This window comes from Pezoporus occidentalis, unplaced genomic scaffold, assembly GCF_034315485.1.
Source record: "Pezoporus occidentalis ecotype Australia unplaced genomic scaffold, CSIRO_AGI_Poc_V1 ctg329, whole genome shotgun sequence".
Classification (NCBI taxonomy): domain Eukaryota; kingdom Metazoa; phylum Chordata; class Aves; order Psittaciformes; family Psittacidae; genus Pezoporus; species Pezoporus occidentalis.
In genome coordinates this window covers 69,669-97,641 of record NW_026915257.1, presented here as the reverse complement: position 1 = coordinate 97,641, position 27,973 = coordinate 69,669, and the positions used below count along the sequence as shown (strand labels likewise).

Here is a 27,973-nt window from a genome sequence, read left to right as displayed (position 1 = left end):
CTGCCCACACCCTGCGCTGGTTCCAGACTGGGTGAGGAGAGACAGATTTCTCCAAAGGGAATTTCAGAGCAGCGTTGTCTTTTGGCTGCACCCAGGCAAGCCATGGGAAGAAAGGAGCCAGCAGGGCTGGCTGGTTTTCGTTAGCAGCCATCTGTGCATCCAGCTGCGATGGGTACCACCTTGGCAAACCCTTCCAGCCATGTTATAGAGACCTTTCAGGAAAGGTCTGGGCGCCCTCACAGGGAAAGGACAACCTGATCTCACCCAAATCCCAGTGTCCTAAAGTGAGTTTTCCCCTCCCTGCAAGGAATGATGGAGGAGGACATCCAAGCATGTCCTACAGGCTCTGCTCTTTGTCTAAGTCCTTGTGCTGTAGGGAAGATGGGGCATTTTGGACACTGCACTTTTCTCTTGCTCTTGTTTTGGGGTTTCAGGGTTGGGATGTGGGATTCTTTTCTCTTTGTTACTACCAGGGCTGGTTCTCACTGATTTCTTTTAACAAAGTCCTGTCTGCTTTTCTGTTCTGCCTGCAGAGATCCCAGACAAGTGTGAGAGATCCCAAGTGAGCTGCGCATCCCACGAGCAGTTAAACATCCCAGTTTACACTGCATTTCCAGACTTCCTTCTGGCCACACTGGTCTCTGGATGGAAGAAAGGTATGCAAAAGTGCAGGAGAGGAAGGAGAGCAGACAAAGTCTCAAAAAATGACTTCTTAAAACTCCACTTCTTGTGGGCCACCAACCCCACCCGTATGGAGAATCATGTCTGAGAACATATCCATGCTTTTGTAATATCAGGGAGGGAAAGAAAACCCATGAAGCAAAGCATGAATTATGCATGTAGTTTATTGAAGGTACAGCTGAAAGTCTGGAGTAAGCGAAGGGTAATCAACTCTGTTCACTTACACATGAAAAGCATTAAATGGGTCTATCTGGTACACACACAGGAAAAACAACGCATGCATTTTACTACAGAAACATAAGGTGCTCGTCGGTGTGTAATTAAAATCCACTCTACCAAACCTGGTGTAGCAACTTGGACCAATTTACATAAGCATTACCAACCCTCTCGTAAACAGGAAAAATTGGATTTTCTAGTGTCATTAAAGTTAAGTAATAGCTGCAGCTCCATTGCAGACAATTAAAATGTGGCTTCTCTTTCTGAAGTTGGGATGACCAAAGTTGTCATCCTTTTGCAAGAGCTGCATTGCGGAAGGGATGGGGGGGGGAATCCTTGCTGGAAAGCGGTCCAGCAGGGAGGACTGATTTAGGGTGATGTGTGACTCCCTGAAATGAAAACCTCACCTGGCTGAGACCATGGGGATGAGTTTTCCCCCCGAGAAGGAGATGCAAGAGAAGGTGGGTTTTGATCATGCAAAGGGTTTTTGGCAGAGCGCCTATCCTAATGGTGTGTGCACGGGCAGCGCATGGTTGTGTGATCCCTACAGCTGTCAGGAGGAAGGGGAATACTGTCTTATCGCAGAAATGCTGACTAATTTAAAACACAATGTGTAGTTACCCTCCGGCCTCTACCGGGTTGTTCTGACCACACGCATGGCTGTGCTGTACCTGTTCCCGGCGCCGCACACCCCTGCCCCTGGAATGATGACGGCTCCCGGGCTGCACTGCTCCACGCTGGTGCACACCACGTTCCCCAGGTTGCCCATGCCGGTGGCACACTGCACCCCTTCAGCACCGGGGATCACCTCTCGCCCCACGCAGCTGACCACGCTCCTGGCCCCAAAGCCAGCCCCTACCCTGGGCAGACAATCCACGCTCCGGGTGCTAAAGCCGGCACCGGTGACGCCGAACGAGGAGACCACCCCTAACCCCGGCCCGGCCCCCCCTGTCTTCACAGTGCATTTGCCTCCGATTCCAGATAGGGATCGACACTCGCCGACGGTGCCACCACCGCTGACCACGGCTGCAGGAGAGAAACAGGCTTGGTCGATCCCTGAGCGGCTAAAACCCAGCTATAGGGAAACTCACAAGCTTAAAAGACTTGTAAGGGAATCAAGGGAGTGCTTCATTAGCTTACCTACGCTCACAGGGTTGCCGGTGCATATCCTGTTAAGAAAAGATATGTCTCAAAGGTGTGTTTAGGGAAATATTCCTCAAATACACAAGCAAATAGAGGTGCTGCCCAGCCATCGATTCCTTAGAAACCCTGCAGGTACTTCAGGCTGGATGTGGTTCTGGACAGCCTGGTCTAGGTGAAGATGTCCCTGCTCATCACAGCGGGGTTGGACTAGATGAGCTTTGAAGGTCCCTTCTGACACAAACCATTCTGTGGTTCTATGATTCAGCTTTTCTATGCACCTGGGTGTGAGGTGCTGGGCCAATTGCCCACCAAATCACTGAAGGGTTGGATGCCCAAATCCCATAGAGATCTTAATATCCCATCCCCTTTTTGTGCCACAAGAAAGGCCTCTGACAGCAGCGTGCTTGATGAACCGTGATAGAGCTGCCCTGGGAGCATGAAGAGGAAACAGGGGCAATGCTTTGCTCTACACCTATGGGGAGAAAAAGGGATGAAGCTCTCCTCTGTGCACTCATGGGGAGCTGACTCTACCCAGCATTTCTCATTGCACCCCTCTCCTCCTATTGGGTTTTGCCAGCTGTCGATACAAGGTGCAGCCAAGGATGCTCCTACCTGCTCTCCTCTCCTTCCAGCAGTGTCCTGTAAGTGGCAATCTCAATGTCCAGGGCCAGCTTGACGTTCAGCAGCTCCTGGTAGTCTCTCAGCAAGCATGCCATCTTGTCCTTGGCTTGCTGCAGTGCAGTCTGCAGGTCAATCAGCTTCTGCCGGGCATCTTTGAGGGCGCAGTCACCCCGCTGCTCAGCATCACAGATGGCCGTCTGCAGAGCTGCAATCTGTGGACAGTAACAGGCAAGAGGGTGGCCAGTGGGGATATTAAGAGGCATTTCCACAGGGTTGCTCATGTACCCCTTTGTTTCTCAGCTGTGGACTGACAGAGAGCCTAGGTTTAGGTTGGACACATGTTATGAACAAGCTATTTAGCAGTAGCAATGGCAGTGTTCAAGGCCAGGCTGGACAGTGCTTGGAGCAGCTCGGTTAGTGTGAGGTGTCCCTGCCCATGGAACTAGATGAGCTTAATTTCCTTTCCAACCCAAACCATTCTATGATTCTATGAAGGGGAGGGGATCTGTTGGCTGCACCCTGGTAGGAGGCATACAGCAATCGCCGCTTCTGTTAGGGCCAAACCAACTGGATTCTGCCTATTTACTGGGAGAGAATTCTACTTCTTTGTGTATCAACAGCGGAAGAGAACCTACAACCTGCAAATGCAGGCTTAAGTTGGGAGCGGGGAGCTCTTTACAGCTCAGCAAGGTGGGAGCTGGTGAGGATGAAGCCCTTTGCACAGCCTGCTGCCCATGCAATGCTTTGTCCTACCTGTTTCTTCACGTTGTCCGACTCGCACTGCAGCTTCTGGATCATCCGGTTCAGCTCAGCTATCTCGCTCTGGTTGTTCCTCAGGTCGTCACAGAACTTGCCTCTGCTGCTATGGAGCTCCTCCAGCTATGGCATTGGAAGAGGATGACATTAGTGTGCCCACATCACCCCTTCCAGGGAATCTGGTGATGCTCCAGAGCTGCACTGACGTTGATGCTCCTGGGAAGCACCCAAAAATGACCTCAGCCTAGACGAGGTGACAGTCCCAGGTTGGTCCTGGGCATTTACCCTTGGGGAAGGGGATATGCACATCCTGATGGGTGTACACCTCTCTGAAGCAGCACAGGGACCTGCTGTGGTCTGGTTTTACAGGGAAGCCTCAAACCACAGCTTTAAGACTGGTGGGTTTTTTGGCTTGACCTTCTTTAGCCAGCTACGGTGCATGAACACCGAGGCGTGGGTTTGAGTTGTGTCATGGAGGACAGAAATAGTTGGTCCTTGGAGCTGGCCAAGAGATTTCATTGCCGTCAGTGCTGGTGGTGTGAATACTCACTCTGGTTTGGTAGAAAGCCTCCACTTCAGCCTTGCTCTTCTGGGCGATCTCCTCATAGCAGCACTCAACACTCTTGATGATGCCTTCCATGTCCAGGTCCCGGCTGTTGTCCATTTGCACGATGACAGAGGTGTCACACAGTTGGCAATCCAGCTGAGCTCTCTCCTGCAAGACCCACTGCATGTCAGTCCCCTTCCCTCAACCAGCCCAAGCCAGGCATGCAGGGACCCCTGGCAAAGCGGGGGGGTCTGCTGAGAAGGTGGAAAGCTGGGGAAGTTCTCCCATTAACACCCAACTGGGGTGCTGGGTTCTCTGGGTGGGTAACTGGTTTCTAGGAAGAGCTGGGACCTGTCTTGTTGACACAATATGGGATTGCTGCATGCAGTTCCCTAAGGAAGGGTGGAGAATCCTGGTGGGGCAACTCGCTTCATTACGATTTGGCATTTCTGGCTGTGTCAGCAGCTTCCTGGGCTGTGAAGCCCTCAGGGGTGGGTGCTTTGGGACCCTTTGCTGCTGGGAGCTGTTTGCCTGGAAAAGGGACAAATGCAAAGTGTCCCCTGTGTGCTTTTGTTATAAACTCCCTACGTTTTAGACCAAAGTGTTACTTTCACCAAAATACTTCGACTAATGTAGCTTCAAACAAGAACATCTGGGTTTTGAAGAGTGAGATGGTCCTGTGGTTCCCAGAGGTTATTTTGACTAGAATTTGAGGGGCTTTTTCATGCAAAAGATCACTCTTTTTGCAGCCAGCAATACAGGAGACAACCAAGGATGCCCTTTGCCTTCCAAAAGTGTGTGCAATGGTGTTGTTATCATATATATATATATAAAGAGATAGAGATTTGGGGGATGCAATCCCAGGATTTGCAGAAAAGGCCCCTTTCCCTGCTTTAGTTCTGGTGTGGGAGCTTGGGGGGCAGCAGATGATGCCTCGTCCCCAGGGCAGCACACAGGGAGCCAGGAGCTCTTACCTCGGCATAGATGCACTTCAGGAACTCCAGTTGCTGCCGCAGGAGACCCACTCTCACCTCCAGCTCCTCCTTGGTCAGGTAGAGACAGTCCACGTCCTAGAGAAACACCATGTGTGCAGTGAACAGAGGTGAAGAAACAAGGGCTTTTTGTCAGGTTTGGAGGAATTCCCACTATTCCCACCCTTAAACCGTCTGTTTTTTGTTGCATGTGCCCACAACCTGACGGGGTTCTCCAGGTTCACTGGGTTGCCTCTGTTGTGGGGCTACCTGATAAGGACTCAGTGTCAGGTTCAAGGTGTCCCCATTTCTCTCCCTGGCCCCACACTCAGGTTTTGCCCAGGATCCCGTTGCTCTCTGGTGGTCCCACTGGGGCTGTCCCTTGTGTCACTCACCTTCTTGAGGACCACAAACTCATTCTCCGCAGCCGTGCGCTTGTTGATCTCATCTTCATATCTGCAGGAGGAGGAGAGGAGAAGGGTGGGATGACGAGCCCCGTCCCCATCACCCAAGCAGCCAGTGCAGAGCATGGGAAGCGTAGTTAAAAGCAGAGCCTCTCCCTGTTGCTTTGTACCTCCCTTTTCATTTTTCCTTTGTTGCTGTTTCTTCCCTGATGGGCTTTGTTCAGCAGTTTCAACCAGCCCATGCCAGCAGTGCTGGTGGCTGGAGTGAGCGGGCAGTAAATCAGGCCAAACCACTACAAATGCAAAGCTCTGCACCCCATCTGAAGGCTGGGACTGCTCCTTCTGGCCCTGCTGCTTTGTGTGATGTTTTTCTGATGCAGGCAGGACTCTGCTCTGAGTGTTCATGGGGAGAGTGGCCAAAATGCCCCAGGGGAGGTCAGGAGCTTGAGCAACCTTTGAAACTCCCAGGTGCAATGGGGAGGAAAGTCCGTGTATAATAACCAAGTTAATTGGGACCTAGAAGAACTTTCACAACATGATTCTGGGCATCTGACCTCCTTGGTGGTGGCTCAGAGAGAAAACACACCTGAGATGCTTGACTGAAAGACCTCTGGAGAAAGGACTCCCCTTTCATCCTGTGCTGTATAGCACCAACCACCAAGTGTCCTGTCCTGGGGCTTAGCGGAGAGCACGGGGAGCTATTAAGGAGTATCTGCAGCTTAGATTAAAAAGCCAATTCCCACATTCCCTCTGGGAAGAGAGAATGAACCCCAATGGAGATGATGCGCATAAAGCGTGGGGTGGAGACAAAGAGGCTGAGGGTTTTGTGGGAACGGGGACATGAGATGTGGGGGAGCCACAGGCCCTGATGATGAGGGAGGTTTGATATGGCAAACCACAGCGGTGTGCAGGAGCATTAGGGAGAGGAAAAGCGGTTCCCTGTCCCTCTCCCTTAGGAAATGCTGTGGTTGACGAGCTCTCCCATCAGCAGCATCTGAGCGCACCAGTACTGGAAAGCGACCCAGTACTGGTGTGCTCAGTCCTGCTCCCCCTTGCTGTGCCCCAGTTCCTGCACCCATCCAGTGCAATTGCATTGGCTCAGGAGCAGCAGCAAACACCCGGGTCTGCAGCACTTACTTGCACTTGAACTCTTGAACCAGGTCCCGGAGACAGCGCTCCTCGTTTTCCAGCCTCTCCCGCTCCCCCAGCACGCACTCCAGCTGCTTCCTCAGGTTGCTGATGAAGTTCTCAAACACGGGCTCCAGGTTCCTCCTGGAAGCCGGCAGCACATACTGCTGCAGCAGCTCCCACTTGGTGGTCAGCACCTTGTTCTGCTGCTCCAGGAGCCGGACCTGCGGAAGCAAGAGATGCAAGAGTCATGCAACAGCCTCATGTTTCAGGCAAAGTTGCTTTGGGAGTCTCCACTTCCTAAAGGGAGAAGTAGAACTAAAATCAGCAATGCAAATGGTTAAGTGCTGGTTTCTCAGCAGCCTGAGTGAGACCAGCATCCTGTGGTCCCACCCAGGACTCGTATCACAGGCTGAGCAACGCTGATCCATTTGCTCTGTGTTGAGCCCAATCATCTATTGATCAAAGCTCAGCTGAGCCAAACACCACCCTGTGACAAATGGCTGGTGGAGGATCCACTGCCTCCTCTGATGGGCTGAGTACGGTAATGATCCCTGAGCAACGCTAAAAGCTCCATCCAGGGTCTCATTTGAATGTATCTGATTTAAACTCTAATCATGGATATTTATCATGCCTTTCACTTCTAGATTAAAGAGCTCTCTCGTACCTGAGAACCTTTATGGATCATGAATAAGTCATTTTTCAAATGGGAGGAACAGGAGTTGCTTCTCTTACATGGGTTGGGTTATTGCAGCTGCAGAACAGCTCTCAAGGAAGATCAAGATCAAGACAGAGCAAAGGTTTCTCTGCCATTTGAAAAGCCATTTCCTATAACACATCTCCAAACAGCAATGGGCTTAGCTAAGAAAACTACAATAGATTTTAGGAAATCACCAAATAATTTCATTCACAGAGTGGAGAGACAGAGAAGTTAAAATCGTTCTCATTTTAGCTAGAAATCTTCTCGTTTTAGCTAGACATCTATCCTTGTCTTCTCATTTTAGCTAGAAATCTATCCTTTTCTTCTCATTTTGTCTAGACATCCCTCCTTCTACATCCCCTTGATGAAGCACAAACTACTTTAAAAATACAAAAGTCCTTTGGAGTTTATAGAGGTGTGATAACAATATCAGATTACACATTTGGAACGCAACTTCCTATTTTGCCTTATTACTTTTCCATGCCTCCATTCGCTTTGATTTACGGTATTCCTGGAGCTGCTCCTGATTTAGCAATTTGGCAGAAGGGTGACCACCAGAAGGTAAAACACCACTGTGGTTGCCTTGGTGCAGAGCTTAAATCCAAACCATCTCCATGCCAGGACCACCGCGGTCTATCAGGAACGTTTACAGCACCAGGAGAAGTATCTCCCGTCGTTGTCTCTCTAGAGACAATCCATCCCTCTAGAGACAAAGAGCCTGCGTGGAGGGAAGCGGGGTCTCACCTTGTCGATGAAGCAGGCGAACTGGTTGTTGAGGTTCTTGATCTGCTCTTTCTCATGGGTCCGCACTTGGCACTCCTCGGGGTCGACCCCCACGCACAGGGGCTTGAGGAGCTCCGGGTGGATGCTGACGCCCCGAATCCCTTCCGATCTCCCTCCGCCGATGCCGATGCCGATGCCGCTGCCGTAGCCTCCCACGGCCACGCCGTCCCCGAGACCTCTGTAGCTGCCCAGGCCCCCGTAGCTTCCGCAGTTACCAAACCCCACGACCGTGCCCACGCCAAAGCGGCCTCCGCCGTAAGCGACGTTGCAACGTCCGACGCCGGCGCCGCCGTAGACCCCGCTGCGGCAGCTCCCACCAAAGGAAATCCTTTGGCCTCTGCCCAGGTCGCAGACGCTGCGGCTGCTGAAGCCCCCGATCCCGCAGCGCCGTCCCACCGGCTGGCACACGGAGGCCGTGCTGCTGTTGGCCCTGCCGAGGCCACAGACGGCGGATGCAGAGGAAAAGCCCCTTCTTCCCAGGAGAGAGCTGGAGGTGTAGCACTGTCGACTCATGGTGGCTGGCGGAGACGGGAGGCGGAACAGTAACGGCGATGCAGAAGAGCAGGAGGAGCAGGGAGTGGAAGAAGGAGATCTCCTTTACCTCCTCTGAGGCAGAGCCCTTCTCCTTATATACATTTCAGGAGGTGCCTGGGATGCAAAAATTTAATTTATCCACTGGGTTTGGCCTGCCTGGCAGCAAGGAATGGCTTCCAACATTTTAAAGCCACAGCAAACACTTCTATCTCATACGAAATAATGTGGAAATTAAAATAAACTGCTTTGCTTGCAAGCTTCAGTTTCAGGACTTATATTTTACTTAATTAATCTGCTTCCTTATTGTGTAATTATAGTTTAGCAAAATAAGTCAAGGGGTTTTTATTCATAGCTTGTTTACGGTTCGGTTTCACCACAACGTTTAATTACGTTTCAGGACCTCCTGCAAAATGTCATGGCCATGCCGCCTCTTCCAGGGTCCCGCGCCAGCTCAGGGCTGGCTCTTGAGCAACGACTGATGGCGATAGGGGAGGAGGAAGGAGTATCTGCCCAAACACAGGCTGTTGGAAGCATTCTCGTAAGCATTGGTTTCTTCCTCTCATGGGTACGGCTCCAGCTCTCCTAGGTGCTGACTCGTGTGTGGAGTAGGATGGGGACAGTGGTGTCCATATCAATGGATCATGAGTTTGATCTGAAGATGAATTCAATCACGGGGGGGCTCATGAAGTTGAGGCACTGGTCCAGCCGGGTCTCATGTGCCACTTAGAGTTGATGGTAAGGCATTTCTGGGAAGCACTTTGCTGCAGACAGAGATTTATTGCTGTGTTATGTGCCCTGGGAAGGTGATAATTGTGCTCAGCGCCTGGGTGTGATGTGACCGGCACACACGGTGCATTCACGCAAACGATAGCTGGAGATGCAACAAAGTGAAGTGTTATAGACAGGTTGAGAAATGTTAGCCGGAGTGAACCTTTTTCCTCGTATTCCTGTGACACACCTCTTTGACATGAAATGATTCTGGTAATGGCTGGTAATGAGAAGGTACCAACCCGTCTTAATTAAAAATTCTTAAAAAGAGTTTCGAATTTGCTTGGAAACAAAAAAAAAAGTCCTTTTTTTGCCTTGAATTTGCTTGGAAATAAAGTCCCTTTTTTGCTGTAACAAAGGGGTCTGGTCACAGAATCACAAGTGATTGCAGAGCTTGCCCAGAGAAGTCTTTGCATCTTTGCTGGGGCAAAATGAACTGGTTCTGGGAGGATTCCTAGTCAATGCTATTGTAAGCTTGAAATACATTGCCTTGAATTAAAAATGATGCAAAGGAATCAGGATGATTTAGAATAGTTTTTGGACTCTCTCCAGGTGAAGATCTTCCTATTTTTTTTTTCTATAGGTCTCATAATAGGTTTAAATTAACTATAAAATACTTTCTGCAATTCTAATCATGCAGTAGTTCCGTTGTAGCTGCGTTGGTGTGTGGGTGGGTATATTAGGTTGTGCATCTTGCAATGAGATGTACTTTTGTTTGGGATATTGAGATAGTGGAGAAAGCAGACAAGCTTTTGGGCGCTGCATCCAGGTAATCCAAGCAACAGGACCCCATGCTAGTAAGTGAAAAAGGGAAAACATATGGAAATGTACTATTTTGTGCTGAAGTGTTGGTGTAAATGTTGGAGGACTATTGGGTGTGTGCTCTGTAGACAGACCTGGAGCACTGCCTGGCAGTGGGGCTAAAGCATCACTTAGCCTTTAGGTAGGTCTGTACAACGTGACGTCAATGAACTCTTTTAGGTGAGCATAACAATGGGCATGCTGTAAAGCAGGGAGAGGCCAGGCTGTCCCATCACCAGCACAAGTGGCTGTGGTGCTGCTTTCTGCTGGCTTGGTGCAGCTGTGGTGGGGCAGAGATGAGACATTGGTGGTGGTGACCAGGAGCAGCCACTGCTCCGAGCTCTGGTATCCAGCAGGAGCACAGGGACAGACTCAGCTCCTTTTCATGGCAAGGAAGACGCAGCCCTTCATCCCTGAGGCTGGTGACATGCTGGTTTTTCCAGCTGTGAGAATCTGGATCTGGTTTGGGTCGGGTCCCTCCTATCCTCCATAGGAGGAGGATGACCATCCACCGTAGGGTGCCTTGAGCTGCATGGGTGACACACGTACCATTTGAGGGCTGGAGACCCTCCAAGCATCCCATGTTGTTGGAAAGCAGGAAAAATGCCTCTCGTGGGACAGCTGTCCGCGTTCCTCCACCAGCTGGGAGCCCTGCGAGCCCTTCTTCTGGATGACATTCCATCAGGCTGTTTCCCTGAGGATTGAAAGCAACAAACCTGCGCTTCAACCTTCGGCTCCTCCTCGCAGCCCTATGAAGTGGCTTCTCCCAGGTGCCCAGCCTCGCACATCAGAGGGAGACGGTTCAGGGCAGCGCTTGTGGTTTCCATCTGCTGAGCTTTCACAAAGCTGGTTCACAGTCACATGGTGGAAGCCCTGAGCGCTGGTTACATCAGCTTCAAAGGAGGAAGCACCCTGATGTGATTTGGTCTTCTGAAGAGAAGGATTGCAATCGCTTTTCTTTCATTGGGCACACACATGCACAGCACGCAAATGCCTCCTTTGCAGAGAACTTCTTCATGTCTCCGTGCTTTGTGCTGCCTGATTGCAGGACAGATAGTGTTTGAAGAGCCTAGAGAGGCTCTAACCTTCCTCTGCACAAGGAGGAGATGAAACCGCTGTTTTCAGGCTGGCGGGATTCATTAAAGCTTTAAAGGAGCAGCTTAACGCAGATTTACTGGGGAAACCCCTGAGGTCCTTGGCCCTAAATACGCCTTGAACTGTGGTGGCTTCCGTCAGAATCATGCCTTTGAGATTTACATGTACCCAGCTGCATTAGGCTAAATTAATTCTGCTTAAGCACCTTACCAAATTGGGACCTGTTAATCCATCCGTGCAGATAGGGAAAGCCCAGGGGGAGTTTTCCAACCTCCTGTTATGATTCCAGCTGTAATAACCCATCCATCCCTGTCATCCCAGGTGGGAAACCACTGTTTAAGACCCTCTCCTGAGAACACGGGGTTGTGAGGGCTTGGCTGTGATGGGCTCTCCCTCCTTCCCTCCCTGCAGGCTGGGCAGTTTCTGTGGCTCCTTGCGAAAAGGACCATGAAGTCACCATTGAAATGGCTAATGAGGCCCCTGGGACATCTCCCTCTGGTTTCTCGGGTCCACCCCTCCAAAGGTGGCTGCTCCCAATCTCTTAACTGCAGCTTGATTCTGCTCCCACATCAAAGCAGATGGTGGATTTGTGGGGATCAGGGTAGAGATGATGGTCTGGGCATTTTCCATCACCACTGGGCACACTGATTTCTTCCCTGTAACCTTGCTCCACAGTAGCTGCTCACACTCAGTCTGACTTGTCCCTGGCCAGTTATGCTGCTTTGGGGCAAGAAGATGGACAAGATAATTCCTGAGGTTCCTTCCAGGCTGTTCCTACAGCATCAGTGGTCACTGCCCATATACACCATTTGCATTTGCAATGCTGCCAGATTAAAACCTTGCCAAAGCCTTTACCCTCCTTCTGCAGGCTTTCTGCTGGGCCATAACAACCTGTGGGTGACCAGTGTCAGTCAGGTCACCAGCGTTGATGGGAAGACGTTGGAGTATCATGGCAGTAAGCTAAGCAGAAGAGAGTATCACTCCAAAGGCGATGTCTCATGCAAGGAACACGGAGAGCTACCTACTGACCAGAGCTGGGTGTCTGCCCTGCCCTGTGGTGCCTGCTCCACGCTTGGAGCCCTGACAGCAAATCCAGGTGCTTCATTCAGGGCAACTTCGTCATATTCTGGTGTATTCACAGCTCTGATTTATCCTCTTACTTTGCAAGAGACAAATATGTTTGGCACCAAACACCTCCAGTGTCCACCCCCTCCCTTTGTAAAGCTCCTCGTTTGCATAGGAATTTGTAAAGCACTTTTGCATCATCTGACCAGCTTTGTGCTAATAGTCCGGGCCTGATTAGGGTTCTGAGTAATGGGGTGGAAATGGTATGACAGTGCCACGATGAAAGCATAACAGCCAGGACTAAGCACTGGGAATTGCCACCCAGGGCATGAGGTTTGCACTGGAAGGGTTTTCTAGGGAAAGGGGAGCAACCCTTGTATAAAGCAGCCATGAGAACCACATTGGATCTCAAAGCTGAAAGCTCTGCCGTCCTGTTTCACGGGACAGTTGTCTCTTCTCCCCTATGGTGCAGACGTTTTTAACCAGAGAGCATGTTCCTTCATGCACTAAGCCAGCCAGGGACTCCAGAGATACCCTCCAGCAACAGAGTGAGCAGAGAGAGTGTGGGAGGAGGGAAATTCAGCCCCTGAATTTCAACTAGTTCCCATCGATAGGTTTGTAAATCTCTGTCTGTGTGCGTGTATGACTGTTTATAATAATGACCATAGAAAGAAGCTGTTCAGTGTCTGTGGTTAACGTCATGCACTTAATTCTGCAAACTTGCAAACAGGTTTCTTAAAAACTAAAGGAGAGTGAAGTGGAGGCAATGCACAAACATCGCGTGCACTTTACTGGCAGCAGAGCAGCAAACACAGAGCTTTTATCAGCAACACAATCTCTGGGTGCTGTGTTGAATTAAAAAGCATTGCTCCCCAGAGGGACAAGGAGAAATGCTCAGTAGAGAGCAAACCCCATCACTGGCCTTGTAAAAATGACCTGGCAGGTGAGATAGCTTAAAAGAGAAAGAACTCTTCTAGTGTGTGAGTCCTCTTACCTGAATTCAGTTACTCAAAAACTAGTCACCAAGTTGAAGTAAGGGGCATGGGCTGGATGAATAGTCAACGAGAGCTTGGTATCATCAAGCAAAAGCTTCTTTTCTGCAGTCATCAGTGCAGGAGAACCCAAAGATGAGCTTTGCAGGGCTATGGGGGCATGATCCAAGAGCAGAGGTGGTATTTGTGCACAGTTACCAGCCTCAGCAAAATAGAAGGACAAATGCAACCAGGAGAGGTAACAATGCTGTGTTTATGAGCACCTATTCATTAAGCTTTCTAAATGGACACTCAGATTAAGGAGATTACAGAAGGTACAGCTTCTAGAGGACGTACATATTATCCTAATGAATGGTTGGAGTCGATTTTGTGATTCATTTTACCACCAGCACACGAAAGACTTGCCATGTCTCACCCCACAGGTGGCAGCTTGGTGCATAAGCTCTGCATTATGGCTGTCTCTACTGGATTAACGAGATAAAAAGCAGTATTTGTCCTAGAGGAGTTTATAACCAACTTCTATTCATCACAGCCCTAATCCTCAGAAACACCTGCCCCAAAGTTACCTAAAGCCCCAGTGCTATCTGCTCTGGAGGGCAGCCAGATGAACGTGGGGCACCCCAGCCTTTATTTCCCCAACCCATCAAGCCCACAGGGTTGTAACCTCCATTTCCAGACATTAACTCTGAATTGCTACCAAACCACACATTCAGGGAGATAAAGTCAAGCAACGGTAATGGTGTCTCTGGACAGCTAATCCCTTCTCCAAAGTTAAATGCCTTTCTGCCACAGCCATGTCCTCCAGCGTGCAAGGTCAATATGCCTTCAGAGATGCAAAGTCATACATGTCTTTCGTTGTGTTTCTGAGGTGGATTCCTTCACTTCTTGACCTAAATCTCCTGTTTTAGGAAACTTTCTCCCATACCCACAGATGTGGCCACACGGAGTTTGAAATCCAACTGAACCACTATCACCATCCATTCGCATTGGTCTTGGGAACCTGTGCTACAAGAAAGCCCAGCACTGAGTAACTGGGAAAGAAATCCAGGAACAACACGGAGAAATGGAAAAGAGAAAACCTTCCAGTGAATCAGACACTCCTCATAGCTGCCCAACAGGACTGCCTGGCCATGCTCCATTGGAGGATAAAAGGAAATATGTTATTAGGGAAATCTGTGACTTTCAGAAGAAAGTGGGATCTTTGACACTACTCTTAACTCCACACCCGGGTGATCCCGAGTGAATCAGGCACCCATCTTCCCCCTCTGCTCAGTGGGGATGAACACACTGAGGAGATTCACCTGGGGAACTCCAGTGTAATTTCTTGAAGCAACATCCAAGCATCAGTGTTTTGCCTTGTTATTCTCTTTGTTCTTGTTATTATGTGGTTGCTTTTTCTCCTTCAATATCCTATGGGGTAATCCACCTGCTGGGCGCTGCGTGTGATACCAGGGAGTGTTAAACACCTGCCTCTCCTGTTCCCCATCCACAAATGGCTTGCATGTGGAAATCTCAGTGACCAAAAGCCAGCTTGGTGTTCAAGACATCCCAATAATTGCATGCTCGGCCTTCCAGCTCCTCCTTGGCTTCTCAGAGGGAGCATTTCGTGGTTTTCCTCCCAGGCGTTTTTGCAAACACCATCACCACGCTGCTCAGCATCACAAATACCCGTCTGCAGACAGGCTACCTGTCAAAGGTGGCTTTACTTTCCCTTTAATTACTGAGCATGACAACTGTGGCTTCATTGCCCTCATTTCAATCAAGGGCTGACGAACACCCAAGGCGCAGTGTCCCCAAAACGTCATCCCCCTTTGAGTGACTTCTTTCAAGTTACTCCAAGAGGAGATGATAAAGAGAATCTCTTGCTTGTGAGATTGCTACTGGGTTTGGCATAATTGCCTGTTGTTCTGCAGAGGTTTAGCACCTCCTTCCCAACCAAGCTGTCACAAGCAGAGCACTGTGGGGCAAGCTCATGGTCTCGCCTCCAAAGGCAGAGGTCTCGGATGCTGAGTGTTCAGACCCTGTTTCTCAGTTACACTGAATCCTCTTTCCTTGACCTGAAGGAGCACCTTAAAGGTTAAAGGTTTTTATGCTTTACCCTTCCACTTTCCTGCTTCCATCACATAATAACTTATGTTGCTCAAAATAGCCCATTTCTAGACAGCTGGTAGAGGTCCTGTTTAATACACTGTCCTAGGTCAGCATCTGGGTTCCTCCAGAGCTGGCACTTGCTCTTCTGCAATGGAACTCAGTAGCTGAGGGTCCTTCATTTGGGCTACAAAGTCTTGATGCCTGCTCCGCCCTGAGCTTTGTTCAGTGCCAGGGTTTCTGGTGATGCCCCATGTCCCACCAGTTGCCCACGTTCGCTGTGATGGAGGTGTTGCAGGGCTTGTCCTAAAGGTTGCAAAAAGCTGTGGTCTGGAGAGATTCCCCCTCATTTGCATCACTTCTGGGGAAATGCAGAACTAATTGTATAATGTGAGTCTTCATCCTGCAGCTACAACCTGACCTGGAGTGATTCATCCCTGAGGAATACACCCAGCCTCTTTTCATCCTGAAAAAGGATAAATCCACCTACTGAGCTGCACTGCGGCCAGAGAGCATTGGCTATAGAGAGAGGATTCCCCATGTAGGTAGCACCTGAACCGTGACAAATACTAGTGGGGTTTTTGTTCCGGTATGCCACTAGCAAATAAGTCAATACACTGGATAAGCACCACCAAAACCCAACTCTCTACACTAAACTGGGCTGTGTTAATGATGAGCTAAAGATGCTAAGGATGAGGGTGTTTCCAGGAAAAAACCCATAAACTGCATTTCCCTATGGACAAAAAGGGAGGAATTGCTACCTCTTCAAACGCACAGCTCAGCAATTCCAGCTCCTGCCTCCACAAATCCACCCTGCCCCATGGCTCTGTCGTGGCACCGTCCAGCTCCTCGGGACAGGACCAGCCTCTTGCAGACAGGGAGCAGTTCACACTCAACTAGCCAGTTGGTTTGCATGGCTGGTGTAGGGCTGGGTTCCCTTCATTTCTTCTTAGCAGACTCACAGGTCCTGTTGTCTGTGGTTAGGAGTTTCCTTGAGTCACTTCGATGGCACAAGCCTAGAAAAAGTGGAGAAAGAGAGCTGGCCTCTGTTCTGGGGAGAGCAGAACTCCTGAAAAGGTTTTATTGGTTTGGAAGAGAAACCTTGAACCCCCAGAAATGCTTAGGAAAAAAACAGGTCAGAATCTACCCTGATGTTTGGTTTGGCCACCAGACAGAAAGATCCAACATTCACTTTGTTCTAGTGCCCCTTGAATTGAAGCATCCAGAGAAAACTGGGGTTTCTATTAAAATCACTTCAGAAGAAAAGGAGCTGTACTAAACAGGTGAGAAAAGTCCATCATGATATTGCTTGTACCCAAGGAGGTAAGGAATCCTCCATCCACACACTGAGCCTGGACCATAAACCCAGAGTATCTTGCTCCTACCCTGATCCATCCTTTTTCAGGTGAGATCCCTGACTAAAACCTTCCCCCTCCCTCCCATTAGTAATATTGACCACATCATAGGAAACAACTTGGTTTTGAATATGATGTGGATTGTGGAGCTGTCTGGCTGCAAGGAATGAGCATTCAGAGGAGGAACTAATTACTGGCTAATTTCTCACCTGTATTTATCCACAATCTGCTTTGCGGCAGCTCTTTGGGTATCGCTTCTTCCCACCTGCTCTGCAAAGCATCTGCCTGCTTCCTCAGGCTGCAGATGCAGGGCTCCAAATACAGCATCACATGAGAATACATCATTTCCCACACGTGTAGCTATGAAACACCCCATTTGGTGGCCTCCTCTGTATGGTAGAAGCAGTAATAATTAGTAACAAATCTAGTAAATGGTGTGTTCATTAAAGAGCAGAAAGCAAAGCATCAGGAGGAGAGCAAAACCTCCTCGTTTAGTCCAGGAAGAAAGGGGAAATAAACCCACTGTGCTTTCAGGGATGCATTGCTTGAAAATTAGATAGCTGAAGGAAAACATGGTGGGGGGAAAGGAAAATGATCCCTGATTATGATTCCCTGAGTAATGATTCCACTTCATAAGGCCACAAAAATGCAGCTACCGTCCTCCAGGGAATTCTGAGCTATTGAAATGTTCTTGTGAACACCTAGGATACCAAGCTGAAATGACACAAGCTGGTGTTCCAAACCACCTCCTTCTGATGTGGCTGGGGACTTCCAAGTTTGGCTGTGGAAGGAATTAACCTCAGAACAAGGCAAAATACCTGCTCCTACCTTATCAGCAAAGCAGGCAGATTTCCTCCTGGGATTTCCTTATCTGCATATTTCATAGTCCCAGATGATTCAGCCGCAGAACTGAACCATTGCTGGGAGTGTTCATCTCTGTTGATGCTTTGGCTCTTTTCATCTTGCAGAATGAGTGGGACCAGGATCACCATCACTGTGATCCACCCCTCTGCTGCTGTAAACTCCAAACCTTCTGCACTCACCCAGCTCCCTGCAACCTCCAAGGTCTTTAAAGCCAAAACTGTGGCATGTGCTTCCACATCTTGTCCTGTGTGTGATCCACCACCACGGTCTCCGTAGTCCTGTGCAGAGACCAAAGAGGGTTCTTGTTCCAGCAAAGCTGTTCAGAGTTCTTGTTGTTGCTACTGATTCAAAGGCTGATGAGTTTGCTTTTGACTTTCCTGCTGCTTCTGAGCTAAAAAGGCTTCAGAGGCCCATCGTCCAATGGTGGACTGCAGAGGTCCATCATCTTTTGGTCATTCCAAGTACAGCCATAGAATAGTTTGCTTTGGAAAGGACCTTAAGATCATTTAATTCCAACCCCCTCCATGGGCACGGATGCCTTAAACTACAAAGAAAGAGGCAGAGCAGGAAGGCAAAGAGCCCGTCTAGTGGCAGACTTTGAAAATACCCCTTATACTGGGCATGGTGGATGAGCTAAATGTCTTTTGAGCCTGCATAGTTTTGTTTGACTGGCAGTAAATGGCATCTGCTTTTGACATGAATAAACATCATAGTAACTATCACACACACAGAGGGAATAACGAGCAAGTAAAAAAGCCTCAATGACAATCATGGCTCAGAGAACATTCCCTTGTTTAATGTGTTCCACTCGGGGTAATTACCGGCTCAGATATCCACTGTGAAGTGAGTTCTTTCAGCTGATTGCCACAGTTGTGCCGATTCTTCTGCCTTGTACCGCAGGGACACGCCGTGGAGATGACTGACTTGGTGGTTATTTTCTCTTCCTGTAAGAATCCCACCTTTTCTTCCTCTGCCCACTTTCTTGTCCTGGTGTATTTAGTGCAGAGAGATCCTTTAGGAGAAGGTGAGTCACTCTTTCTACTCTATAAATTAAGTTCAGGGTGAGTGGGTCAGTGGCATAAGGGTTTTGAAGGTGAATTTATGGCAGTGTTCCACACTGGACAGGATGCTTGAAATGGAAAGTGCTGGTTATAAAGGGTGGTGACATATTTGCAGGAGGTTGTAGAGCCACCCTGTCTTCATACAGCTCTTTTAGCAACACACCCAAAACATGCTTGCGTTTTGGAGGGGGCACTCTCTGAGTTGCCCATCTGTCCCCACTGATAATGGAGGAGGCCTAGACCATGCACTTAGTCTAGATGGTTTTGCTTCTTCTCACTTCCATCTTCATCTCCTCGACCATGGCAGGCTTGGGCTTGGAGTGTTGTATTCGAATCATAGAATCAACTAGGTTGGAAAAGACTTTTAAGATCATCAAGTCCAACCGCTGCCCCAGTATTGGTCAGCCAAAACATCAAACCAAAACCCTTTCATAGGGTAAATCTTCAAGATTTATTAAAAGAAAAGGAGGAAAAGGAAGGAAAGATAGCAATCACTTCCAAGGAAATGTTCCTGAGCTTGTGACACAAGTTTGAAAACTCTTTGGGATGAACCTTTTCCATTTGGGACAAGAGTCCTGTGGCAAAAGCTGTTGACATAGAGAAAAAAATAATGCAGCCTTCATTTTCCTCTTCGGTTTGCTACCATTGTAGCTAAGAACATCCAGGTGTTGGCTCAAAATGAGGAGAAAAGGAGTTGCCCTTGGTTTGGAAGAGGTAATATCATCTTCCTTTCTTCCCTCTATTATTCAGTCCAGTGAAAGGTAATCATTCTCCCACTGAAATTAGGCAGCCACCTCCTGCTTCCTTGGCTGGGATGGGAGAAGTCACCCATACTAATGCTAGGAAGCTATTTTAGACTCCAGCCTGCAGTTCACCCCTGGAGCAAGAGAATGAGGCACTGCAACCGACAGCCCAAGCTTGTGTCTTCTCTTATCTGGGGACAGATGGGTGTCCCGACTTTAATGGTCAGGAGGGGAAAGCTCTGGAAAACCTGGGGTTTTCTGTGCTATCACCCCTTCGAGGCCCGGAATGCCATGCAAAGCCAGGTCCTGTTTCACCAGGCCATAGAGGGAAAGCAAACAAGGACAAGACCAACTGGTTGAGTCAACCAGCAGTGGCTGGTGAGGACTAACCCCAGGTCCCAAAGCTGTGGCTTTCTCCACCTCCTGTCTTTTTTAGCAACAGCAAAACCCACTGAAAAATGGCCTCTGAAACAAAGCCAAACCGAGTTCTGGCTATGGATTGCAAAGGGACTGCCATGCCTCCTCCTAGCCACAAGGAAGACCCAAACTTCGATCCACAGTGGTTCCTGTGCTCACTGCCTGGCTGTGGCCGAGAGTGACATCATGAAACCACACAGGGAATTGGTGACGTTGAGGAAATTCACTGGAGCTGCCAAATGTCTCAGCAGGGACTCTAAACATCAGGCCTCCCTTCTTTCCAGGTCACATTTGCAAGCAGTGAATGCATTAAGCTCAGATGCAAAGTTACCCACTGAGGTGGGCTCCATCTCATCTAATTGCAGCCGCTTGGAGGTTGTATAAACTGCAGAACTGGGTTTCCTCACTTGAGAGAGGGGCTCAGGTGGAGCACTCAGCACCTCCCATAACCAGAGTGTGACGTGCAGATGGTCAAAGTTAGATGAAGCAGCTCCTACTCCTAGTATAGGAATGACATCTCATGCCCTTCCCCAAAGGTGCTTATCTTCTTCCCTGCCTCAGTCTTTAATATTCACGTTTTTTAGGTTACAATTAGACTTTTGCCCTGTGAGAGCAGGCAGATTAGTAGTGCCGTGTGGCCTGTAATTCTTCATGTGCTGGAGACAGGAGGAAATTCACTGTGATAATAGTGTCTGTGAATCCAGTGGATGACGGGCAGGGTGTATTCGTCTGAGTACATGCAGGCGTCTTGCATGGTGATGTCTCCATTTGCTCTAATGCCCCTGCCCCAGGCTGCCTGCAGAGCCAGGAGAGACCTAATTGATGCTGTCAGTGGAGTCTAGAGCTTGATGTGTTTTATGCTAAATTAAGCACCTGCATTTGGTCAGATGAATCAGCCCATGGAAATGTTGGTTTCTTTCCATGAAATGAGCCCCAAGCCAGCAGTTCACACGTGGAGCACTACATGGGAGACTTCAAAACTGAGACAAAGTCAATGCCACTCCGGTATGGCCTATAGGTCTCATAACTTATCCCTTTGCCTTTTAAGTCATACAAGGCAAACGTCACACTTTGTCAGCCTTAATGCCATTGAAGCAAAGGGTTTGTGTCTGAAGCACGTATGACGCTCGCAGAGTACAGCCCCGTCGAGCCCAGAAGATCAGCAATGGCATCTTTATATATACATATATATATATATATTCATTCAACGGCTGTGACATGGAAGGATCAGAGGTGAATGGAGCTACAGGCTGGTAAACCTGTGGTAGAGGACATCTTACAGTGCTCAGAATGATTTTGGAGGTTTCTGTCACACTTTGGCATCAGTTGTTCCTTGGGCTATAAAATAGCTCATAGGTGATGTGACAAAAGGAGGTAACTAAAACAGAATAACATCACAGGGCATTCCTGAGTCCACTGGCTAAAGGAATCAAAGATCTGCTTGGTGCTTTCTTCCCACCCTTCTTCTTCACCTGTTTTGTGATTCCTTTAAATTCCATCTAGGGAAAAATTCCAGGACAAAACATACTTTCAATGCAGTTTATTGAAGGTGCAAGGAAAAGCTGGGAAGTCTGAGCAGTCAGTGAAAGAAACCCTGTTGGTGTGAGTACAAAATGTCAGCTCGGAAGACATCTGCACCAATAACTTCCCTTGGAATTCTGGGGGTAGGGATGGGGGGTGAGCTCTTCTAAACAGCACACTTTGAACTAGCCACCCCGAGCATGCAGAAGCGCATGAAGGTACTATGGATTCATCTGTAAGCAGATTCCACACAAAGCCTATGGCTGCAGCGTAACGAGCGGGTGCTCTGGAAGCTGAAATTCCTTTGATTAAAATTTAAGCCCAAATTTGCAGCTCAGGGTTTTTCTTCTTTGACAGAAATCAAAAGGGGAGAGTGCTCTTTGCAGCGCCTCCTGGTAAAGCTAAATCATCACTCTCTTCTCTGAAATGCTTTGGCAGGAGCTCGAAGGAAAAGAAGAGTCTTGGAAGGAAGAAAATCATTAATGCTCATTATGGGGAAAGGCAGAGAGAGAAGGCAGCACAAGAAGCAAACCCTTAAAGCTGTGATCCTCTAGAGAGTATAAACTCAGAGCAATAACACTGTGTTGAGCACCTGCTGGAGAAGCTTTCTAGATGTGTCTTTAGGGCTGGGGACTCTGAACACATCACTTGGTGGGGTAAATATCTAATACTAATACATGTGGGAATGGACTGGGTGGCAAACGTTGCTGCTATGGGGCAGAGGAGCTGCCCTGCATCATCTCAGCACCTCTGAGTGCTGCTCTCCACCGTGGCTCTGCCACCTCCCAGCCGATGGCCCTACGGCACAACACAGGGGTCTCTGACAACCGCGTAGTTCCCCGCCACGCCGTTGTTGCACCCCACAACCTCAGGGCTGTTCGCAACGACGACGGGAGAGCCCCCCAGCTGCCTGACAACGCAGCCCTGGTTTCCAAAGCTGACCACCCCACCAGCTTGGCACTGCCCCATGCGAGCATTCAAGCCCCCGTTCCCCGTGCTGATGACGGTGCGGGCTGGGTAACCCCCGCTCCGGGAGCTGAATCCCCCATTCTTGCAGTTGACAGCTCCGGCTTGGCAGTACACCTCTGGGACACACTGCTTGGCCACCGAGCTAATGACTCTCTTGGGGTGGATCCCAGCGCTCCGGGAGCTGAATCCTCCATTCTGGGAGCTGTGCCGTCCGGATCGTCTTCCCAAGGAGCCGTAGCCGCACGCAGCCGCGTTTGCAGCCAGCATCCCACAGTCGTCAGGGATGTTGTAGCCGCTGCTGACCACAGCTGCAAGACAGCCCATGGGAGGGGTTATACAGGGAGGAAAACTGGAAGACTCTCACAAGGCATGCTGCTTCATGAGTGACAGAACCAACCCAACCTGATCTCCTCTAGATCTGTCCAACATACCGGAGCCCCTGCTCCTTCCAGCTCCTTCCCCATGTCGCAACACATCCCCTCACACATCCTCCCAGTTCCCACGTTGCTCGTCTGGCTGGTGCCATGTTCTCTCCCAGGTTCAATGCATATCAGTGCCTGGTGAATTCACCAGGACAGCTTGCTGTTGCCTCCAAGAATAGAGAAAGGGTCCTGGGTTCCACCTTCCCCCCTCCTTCCAAAAGCTGATTTTTCATAAATTCAGAGGTATTTGGGATTTCTGAAACTAAACTTTCAACATCAGCCTGGGCCAACATGGAAAAGGAAGGCAGAGGGATCTTGGGCAGATGGGTTACAGGCCAATGGCACTACTAATCTACCTGCTCTCACAGGGCAAAAGTCTCATTGCAACCTAGAAAAGGTGAATATTAAAGACTGAGGCAGGGAAGAAGATAAGCACTCCATAAACTAACATGAGAAGCCCTCATGGCTGAAAATCTTCAGGTTACTTACACACGCTCACTGGGTTCCCCACACATATCCTGTTAGGGGAGAGAAGAGAAATACACGTTATCCTATTAACCAGTTGCATGCACATCTGGAAACCTTACGTTACTCATAACTTCCAGCCATAGACCCAGCCCACTTCATCCCGTGTTGTAACACGTTTGACTATCCTTAGGACAGGCACTGTTTTTCCTGGCACAATGGTGGCCTGTATGGCCTCCAGCCATTTCTCCAGTCCCATTTTCTGTGAGCCTGGGAGGATCCTGGAGCTGCAAAATTCACTTGGGAGCTGGAATTGTTCTGCCCTCTGGAATACAGGAGGAAAGGGACAAGGTCTTTGTCACTCACCTGCTCTCTTCACCCTCCAGTAGAGTCTTATACGTTGCAATCTCAATATCCAAGGCCAGCTTGACATTCAGCAGCTCCTGGTAGTCCCTCAGCATGCAAGCCAGCTCATCCTTGGCCTTCTGAAGGGCATTCTGCAGCTCAACATGCTTCTCCCGGGCATCTTTGAGGGCACAATCTCCTCGCTGTTCAACATCACAAATGGAGGTTTGCAGGCAGGAGACCTGTCAGAAGGGAAGATAACAGTCTTCAAGGCTTCGTTTCCCAATTCTTGGACATTCTAGTTTTCAATCCACTTTTCCAATTGCAAACAGAGGGAAAACCCACCAGTGTCCCTTCTCACTATCCTCTTTCCAACTATACACTTTCCACCTACAGCCTAGAGCAGGTCTTGTCTACTAAAGGCCAATCTTCCCCGATAACTTAATTGTCCTCCAAGACATTTCCCTTTCTGCAATCATCATTCTGGACCTTTCCTACCTGCTTCTTCACGTTCTCCAGTTCACACTGCAGCTTCTGTATCATACGGGTTAGCTCTGAAATCTCACACTTATTGCTCTGCAGGTCGTCGCAATACTTGCCTCTCTTATCCTGAAGCTCCTGAAACTGGAACCAAGAAACAAGACAGTCACCAGTTCTGATCTCTTCAGTTGCCATTGAGACCCCAGGTTACTTCTTACTCACCCTGGTTTGATAGAAAGCATCAACTTCTTCTTTGCTCTTCTGAGCTATTTCTTGGTACCAACATTCAACGTTCTTGATGATGCTTTCCATGTCCAGGTCTCGGTTGTTGTCCATTTTCACGATGACCGAAGTGTCGCATAGCTGCCGATCTACCTGAGCTCGTTCCTACAGGTTGGGGAATGGCTTAGTCAGGTGTTAGCAATGCTCAGACTTTGTAGAGAAGGAAGGGCTGGGAGAAAGAGGCACACTGAGGGATAGAACAAGTCAAGAAATGGCCCTCAGGTTGTCTCAGCAGAAAATCCTCCCTGCTGGATGGGTTGCCACATGTCAACTGCTGACCTGCATGCTGACCTGCAGCAATTCTGTCCACATAAAGGGCAAGGAATTTGAGTGACTTAACCCTTAATATCCTGTCATCTTCAGCTTCTTTACTGATGTTAATGACAGGATTAAGCTGGGAGTTTCTTTAGCTCTAATCAGACAACTGCAATACGGAGTAACTAAACAGACTCATCTCTGTTCTCAAGGGTAGAGTTAGGACAGGGACAATTCATACCAGAGAAAGGGGGAACCACCCTACTTCTAGCATCATAATGTTAATGTTATATCAACCTTGTACTTCCTTGCTTTCAAGTATTCAGAGCTTGGGATGAGACGTGTCCAGGAAGGGTTTCAAGCCGTACAAATTTGGAGTACCTGAAGCATGAGACAGCACCACCAAACTTCTGGGGCGGACCAGAGAAAACTCACCTCCTCGAACACGCATTTCAACAACTCCAGCTGCCTTCTTAACAGATCCACCTTCACCTCCAGCTCTTCCTTGTTCAGAAAGATACAGTCTGCATCCTGAAAGAGAGGAGACACGGTCCAGCCCTATCTCACTGCAAACGGTGGAGAAGCACACAGAAAACAGAGACAGCACCAATAAAACAGAAACATGTTTCAACAAGGTTTCAAGAGCAGAAAGGTGTGAGAGGGTGAGTCAGGATGCTCTGGTGTCTCCCCAAGGAAAACAAAACCATTCCAACACGACTTACAGGGATTTGTTTGTTTATTAGTGAGGACGTGGCTATAAGCTCAGAATTGACTAATGAGAGTTTAAACATCATTTCTTCATATTGTCCAAATGATTTCTGCTTTTCTGATGTCCAAGTATAAAGGAAATGAAGAGACAGTCAGAAAATAGCCAGCGTCTTAGACACCGGATATTCCAGTGTGACCTCTTCCACAAATGCACCTTCCCATTGTGCTTGGGAGAACAAAACTATTGCTGCAGTGATGATGGTGTGAGCTTTAAGGGTACAGTGTTTTTGCTTTCTAGTTGCATTTGCCTCTTTCTTTGACCCTGTACCTCTTTACAGGCCTCCTCCTTCTGCTCATTATGACACTTTTGCCAGGCATTTGCTAATAATGCATCATTTTGGCCAAGATTTACACCAAATAAACTTATTTCAGATACAATGATTCATGCATTTTGAATTTCTCACCTTTTTGAGTGCCACAAACTCATTCTCCACAGTCGTGCGCCTGTTGATTTCCTCTTCATATCTGTTGAAAAAGGAGAAGAAAGGGGCTGAGGCAAACAGTATTATCAGGCACACTGACATTAACCATCAGGTATCAATAACGACCTCCACTTGCTCAGAGGCTGCTATCAAGCACTATAAGCTCAGTGTCTGGAGACCATTCCAAGATCAGAAGCTCCTTCATGAACAACCACATTAACAATGCAAAGAGTTTGCAAGTGAGACAGAAGAATGTGACATCCCCAAAGGGGATGTGCCGCATGTCTGGGAGATGTTGCCTGAGATGAACCAGAGGAGCAGTGAATGCCAACAGCTAGAGGAGACCTGAAGGTCCTTACTTGCACTTGAACTCCTCCACCAGCTGGCTCGTGGCACATTCTTCGCTGCCCAGTTTTTGCTTCTCACAGAGCAAGCAGTCCAGGCGCTTCCTTAGGTCGCAGATGTAATTCTCAAAGTAGAGCTCCAGGTTTTTCCCTTTCTTTGGCAGGACATATTGCTGCAGGAGGCCCCACTTTGTCTCCAGCACTTTGTTTTGCTGCTCCAGGAATCGGACCTGCAGGCCAAAAACCAGCAATTCTTCAAATCAAGAGATTAATGCAGTAACTCAGCACCTATAGTTTAACTGTCTGCTCTCACTCGGGGTGTAGGAATAGGATTTTGGGAAAGTGAGAGGTGAGATGCCAAGATAATGAGCCAATTATTGGCCTTTATTTAGAAATCTAAAAATCCCAGGTCTACATGACATATAAAAGCCATATGTCTAAATCTGCCTTTCTCACTAATGAATAGACATAAAGCTCCTCTAAGTGGTGCCTCTTGTATTCTAGGATGAAATTGAGTCCCCATAGAGTGGGACCTGGTTGTTTTTTCTACAAAGGGACCCTAAGATGACAGCTCAGTCTTAGATATCTAATGCCTGAAACGGGATTAACCTCCTTTGCCTTCAGGAATGTTTTGGGAACAGTCGCTCTATTTAAAGACAAAGGGAGAAAAGGGGATGATACAGGGCAGAAAGATGAGCCCATCAGGGCTGTAACTTCTCATTGAGCTAGAACAAGGCTGCAATAGGGAAATCCAGCCTTGAACTGGGGCTGTCCAGAGAGGAGACACCTGCAGGAAAGTCCAGTGCTCCCGTGGCCACAATGCAAACACCATCAAATACTAGGACCGGTGTGTGGCTGAAATGAGCCCTTCCCCAGTACTGAGGATCTCAGCCTGAACCAACACGACGATGGGAATCTGGACCCTTGCATGGACCCGGCTCAGTGGTTCATGGCACGAGCAGGTTTGCACTCACCTTGTCGATGAAGCAGGCAAATTGAGTGTTGAGGGTCTTGATCTGTTCCTTCTCCTGGCAGCGTATTTCATGTTCCAGTGGGTCGACACCAACGCAGAGGGGCTTCAGAAGCCTCTCATCGATGCAGATGCCTTGGATACCCTCAGCCTTGCGATCGGGGTACCCTCTCACAATGCTATATCCCCTGGGGCCACAAAGACCAACCCTTCCTCCAACACTACCGTAGCCTACACCTCCAAAGCCGAGCTCTCCAAAACATCCATTTCCACAGCCCCCATTCACGTAGGAAATTCTCCTGTTTCCACCAAGGTTGCAGACGCTCCTGCTGCTGTAGGCACCGGCTCCGCAGCGCACAGGCTGGCAGGCAGAGGCAGCGTAGCTGCGACCACAGATCTCCGAAGCAGAACTAAAGCCTCTTCGTCCCAGGACGGATCTCACTGTAGGCGCCTGTCTGCTCATCGTGGCTTACTTGGAGGTGGAATATGGAAGTTTAGGGGAAGCTCTTCTGCAGGAGAGGAACAGAGATCCTGCTGGAGTGACACCAGTGATGCTAACCCCTTATATATATTTGGGAAGCTGGCCTTGATAGGATCAGGACGTTAATTTAAAGCGCTTAAGGGTTTGGTTTGCCTGGCAGCAATAAATGCTCCTCAGAATGCAAAACAGCCCAGCAAATACTAACTACTGAGGAAATAAAAAGGAATCTGAAAGTGCTCTGTTTGCAAGTTGGCTTAGAATACATTATGGTTTGAAGTGTTCCCCTAACTTACTCTAATTATAGTTTAGGAGACATTTTTGAAGAAACTCTTTGTGATTTGTTTGCAGTGTGTCGTTTGGGGTTTTGTGTCTCATGGGGTTCTCTGTGTGATGGCAGGTTTTGCAGACTTGCACTTTGTGGGGGTAATTTTACAATCTTTGGGTGCGGAAGAATAACCAGAGACAAAAAAGTCAAGCATGGAAAAAACATGGTGGAAGTTGTGTTGTGATGGATGG

The 27,973-nt window shown here is 48.8% G+C and overlaps 2 protein-coding genes and 1 long non-coding RNA gene across 3 annotated transcripts; 1 reads left to right on the top strand and 2 right to left on the bottom strand.

The window, feature by feature from the left end:
- Positions 1–319: 319 nt before the first annotated feature.
- Positions 320–9,206, top strand: LOC134168972 (uncharacterized). Its single transcript, XR_009966711.1, has 3 exons — positions 320–656; positions 3,499–3,683; positions 8,882–9,206. It is a non-coding gene; the product is annotated as an uncharacterized LOC134168972 (long non-coding RNA).
- On the bottom strand, positions 1,300–8,463 carry LOC134168969 (keratin, type II cytoskeletal 4-like). Its single transcript, XM_062629144.1, has 9 exons — positions 7,912–8,463; positions 6,477–6,691; positions 5,331–5,391; positions 4,939–5,034; positions 3,968–4,132; positions 3,415–3,540; positions 2,653–2,873; positions 2,038–2,066; positions 1,300–1,923 (listed from the first exon to the last, which is right to left on the bottom strand). The coding sequence occupies exons 1-9, from the start codon at positions 8,461–8,463 to the stop codon at positions 1,529–1,531; spliced, it is 1,860 nt and encodes a 619-aa protein (XP_062485128.1). The 3' UTR covers positions 1,300–1,528.
- A 12,846-nt stretch (positions 9,207–22,052) lies between the features above and the next one.
- On the bottom strand, positions 22,053–27,439 carry LOC134168970 (keratin, type II cytoskeletal 4-like). The gene is made up of 9 exons (XM_062629145.1): positions 26,981–27,439; positions 26,022–26,236; positions 25,645–25,705; positions 24,908–25,003; positions 24,158–24,322; positions 23,954–24,079; positions 23,477–23,697; positions 23,135–23,163; positions 22,053–22,531 (listed from the first exon to the last, which is right to left on the bottom strand). The coding sequence occupies exons 1-9, from the start codon at positions 27,437–27,439 to the stop codon at positions 22,053–22,055; spliced, it is 1,851 nt and encodes a 616-aa protein (XP_062485129.1).
- Positions 27,440–27,973: the final 534 nt, after the last annotated feature.

Bases quoted from the DNA above. Each gene is read 5' to 3' on its own strand.
- LOC134168969 (XM_062629144.1), bottom strand. From the start codon at position 8,463: ATGAGTCGACAGTGCTACACCTCCAGCTCTCTCCTGGGAAGAAGGGGC. The intron at 2,874-3,414 runs GTAGGACAAAGC...TACTGTCCACAG, and splicing joins CGGACAACGTGAAGAAACAG to ATTGCAGCTCTGCAGACGGC. The intron at 2,067-2,652 runs GTAGGAGCATCC...TTTTCTTAACAG, and splicing joins CTGGAAGGAGAGGAGAGCAG to GATATGCACCGGCAACCCTG.
- LOC134168970 (XM_062629145.1), bottom strand. From the start codon at position 27,439: ATGAGCAGACAGGCGCCTACAGTGAGATCCGTCCTGGGACGAAGAGGC. The intron at 25,706-26,021 runs GTAAGGACCTTC...CTTTTTCAACAG, and splicing joins GTGGAGGAGTTCAAGTGCAA to ATATGAAGAGGAAATCAACA. The intron at 25,004-25,644 runs GTGAGAAATTCA...CCTCTCTTTCAG, and splicing joins AGTTTGTGGCACTCAAAAAG to GATGCAGACTGTATCTTTCT.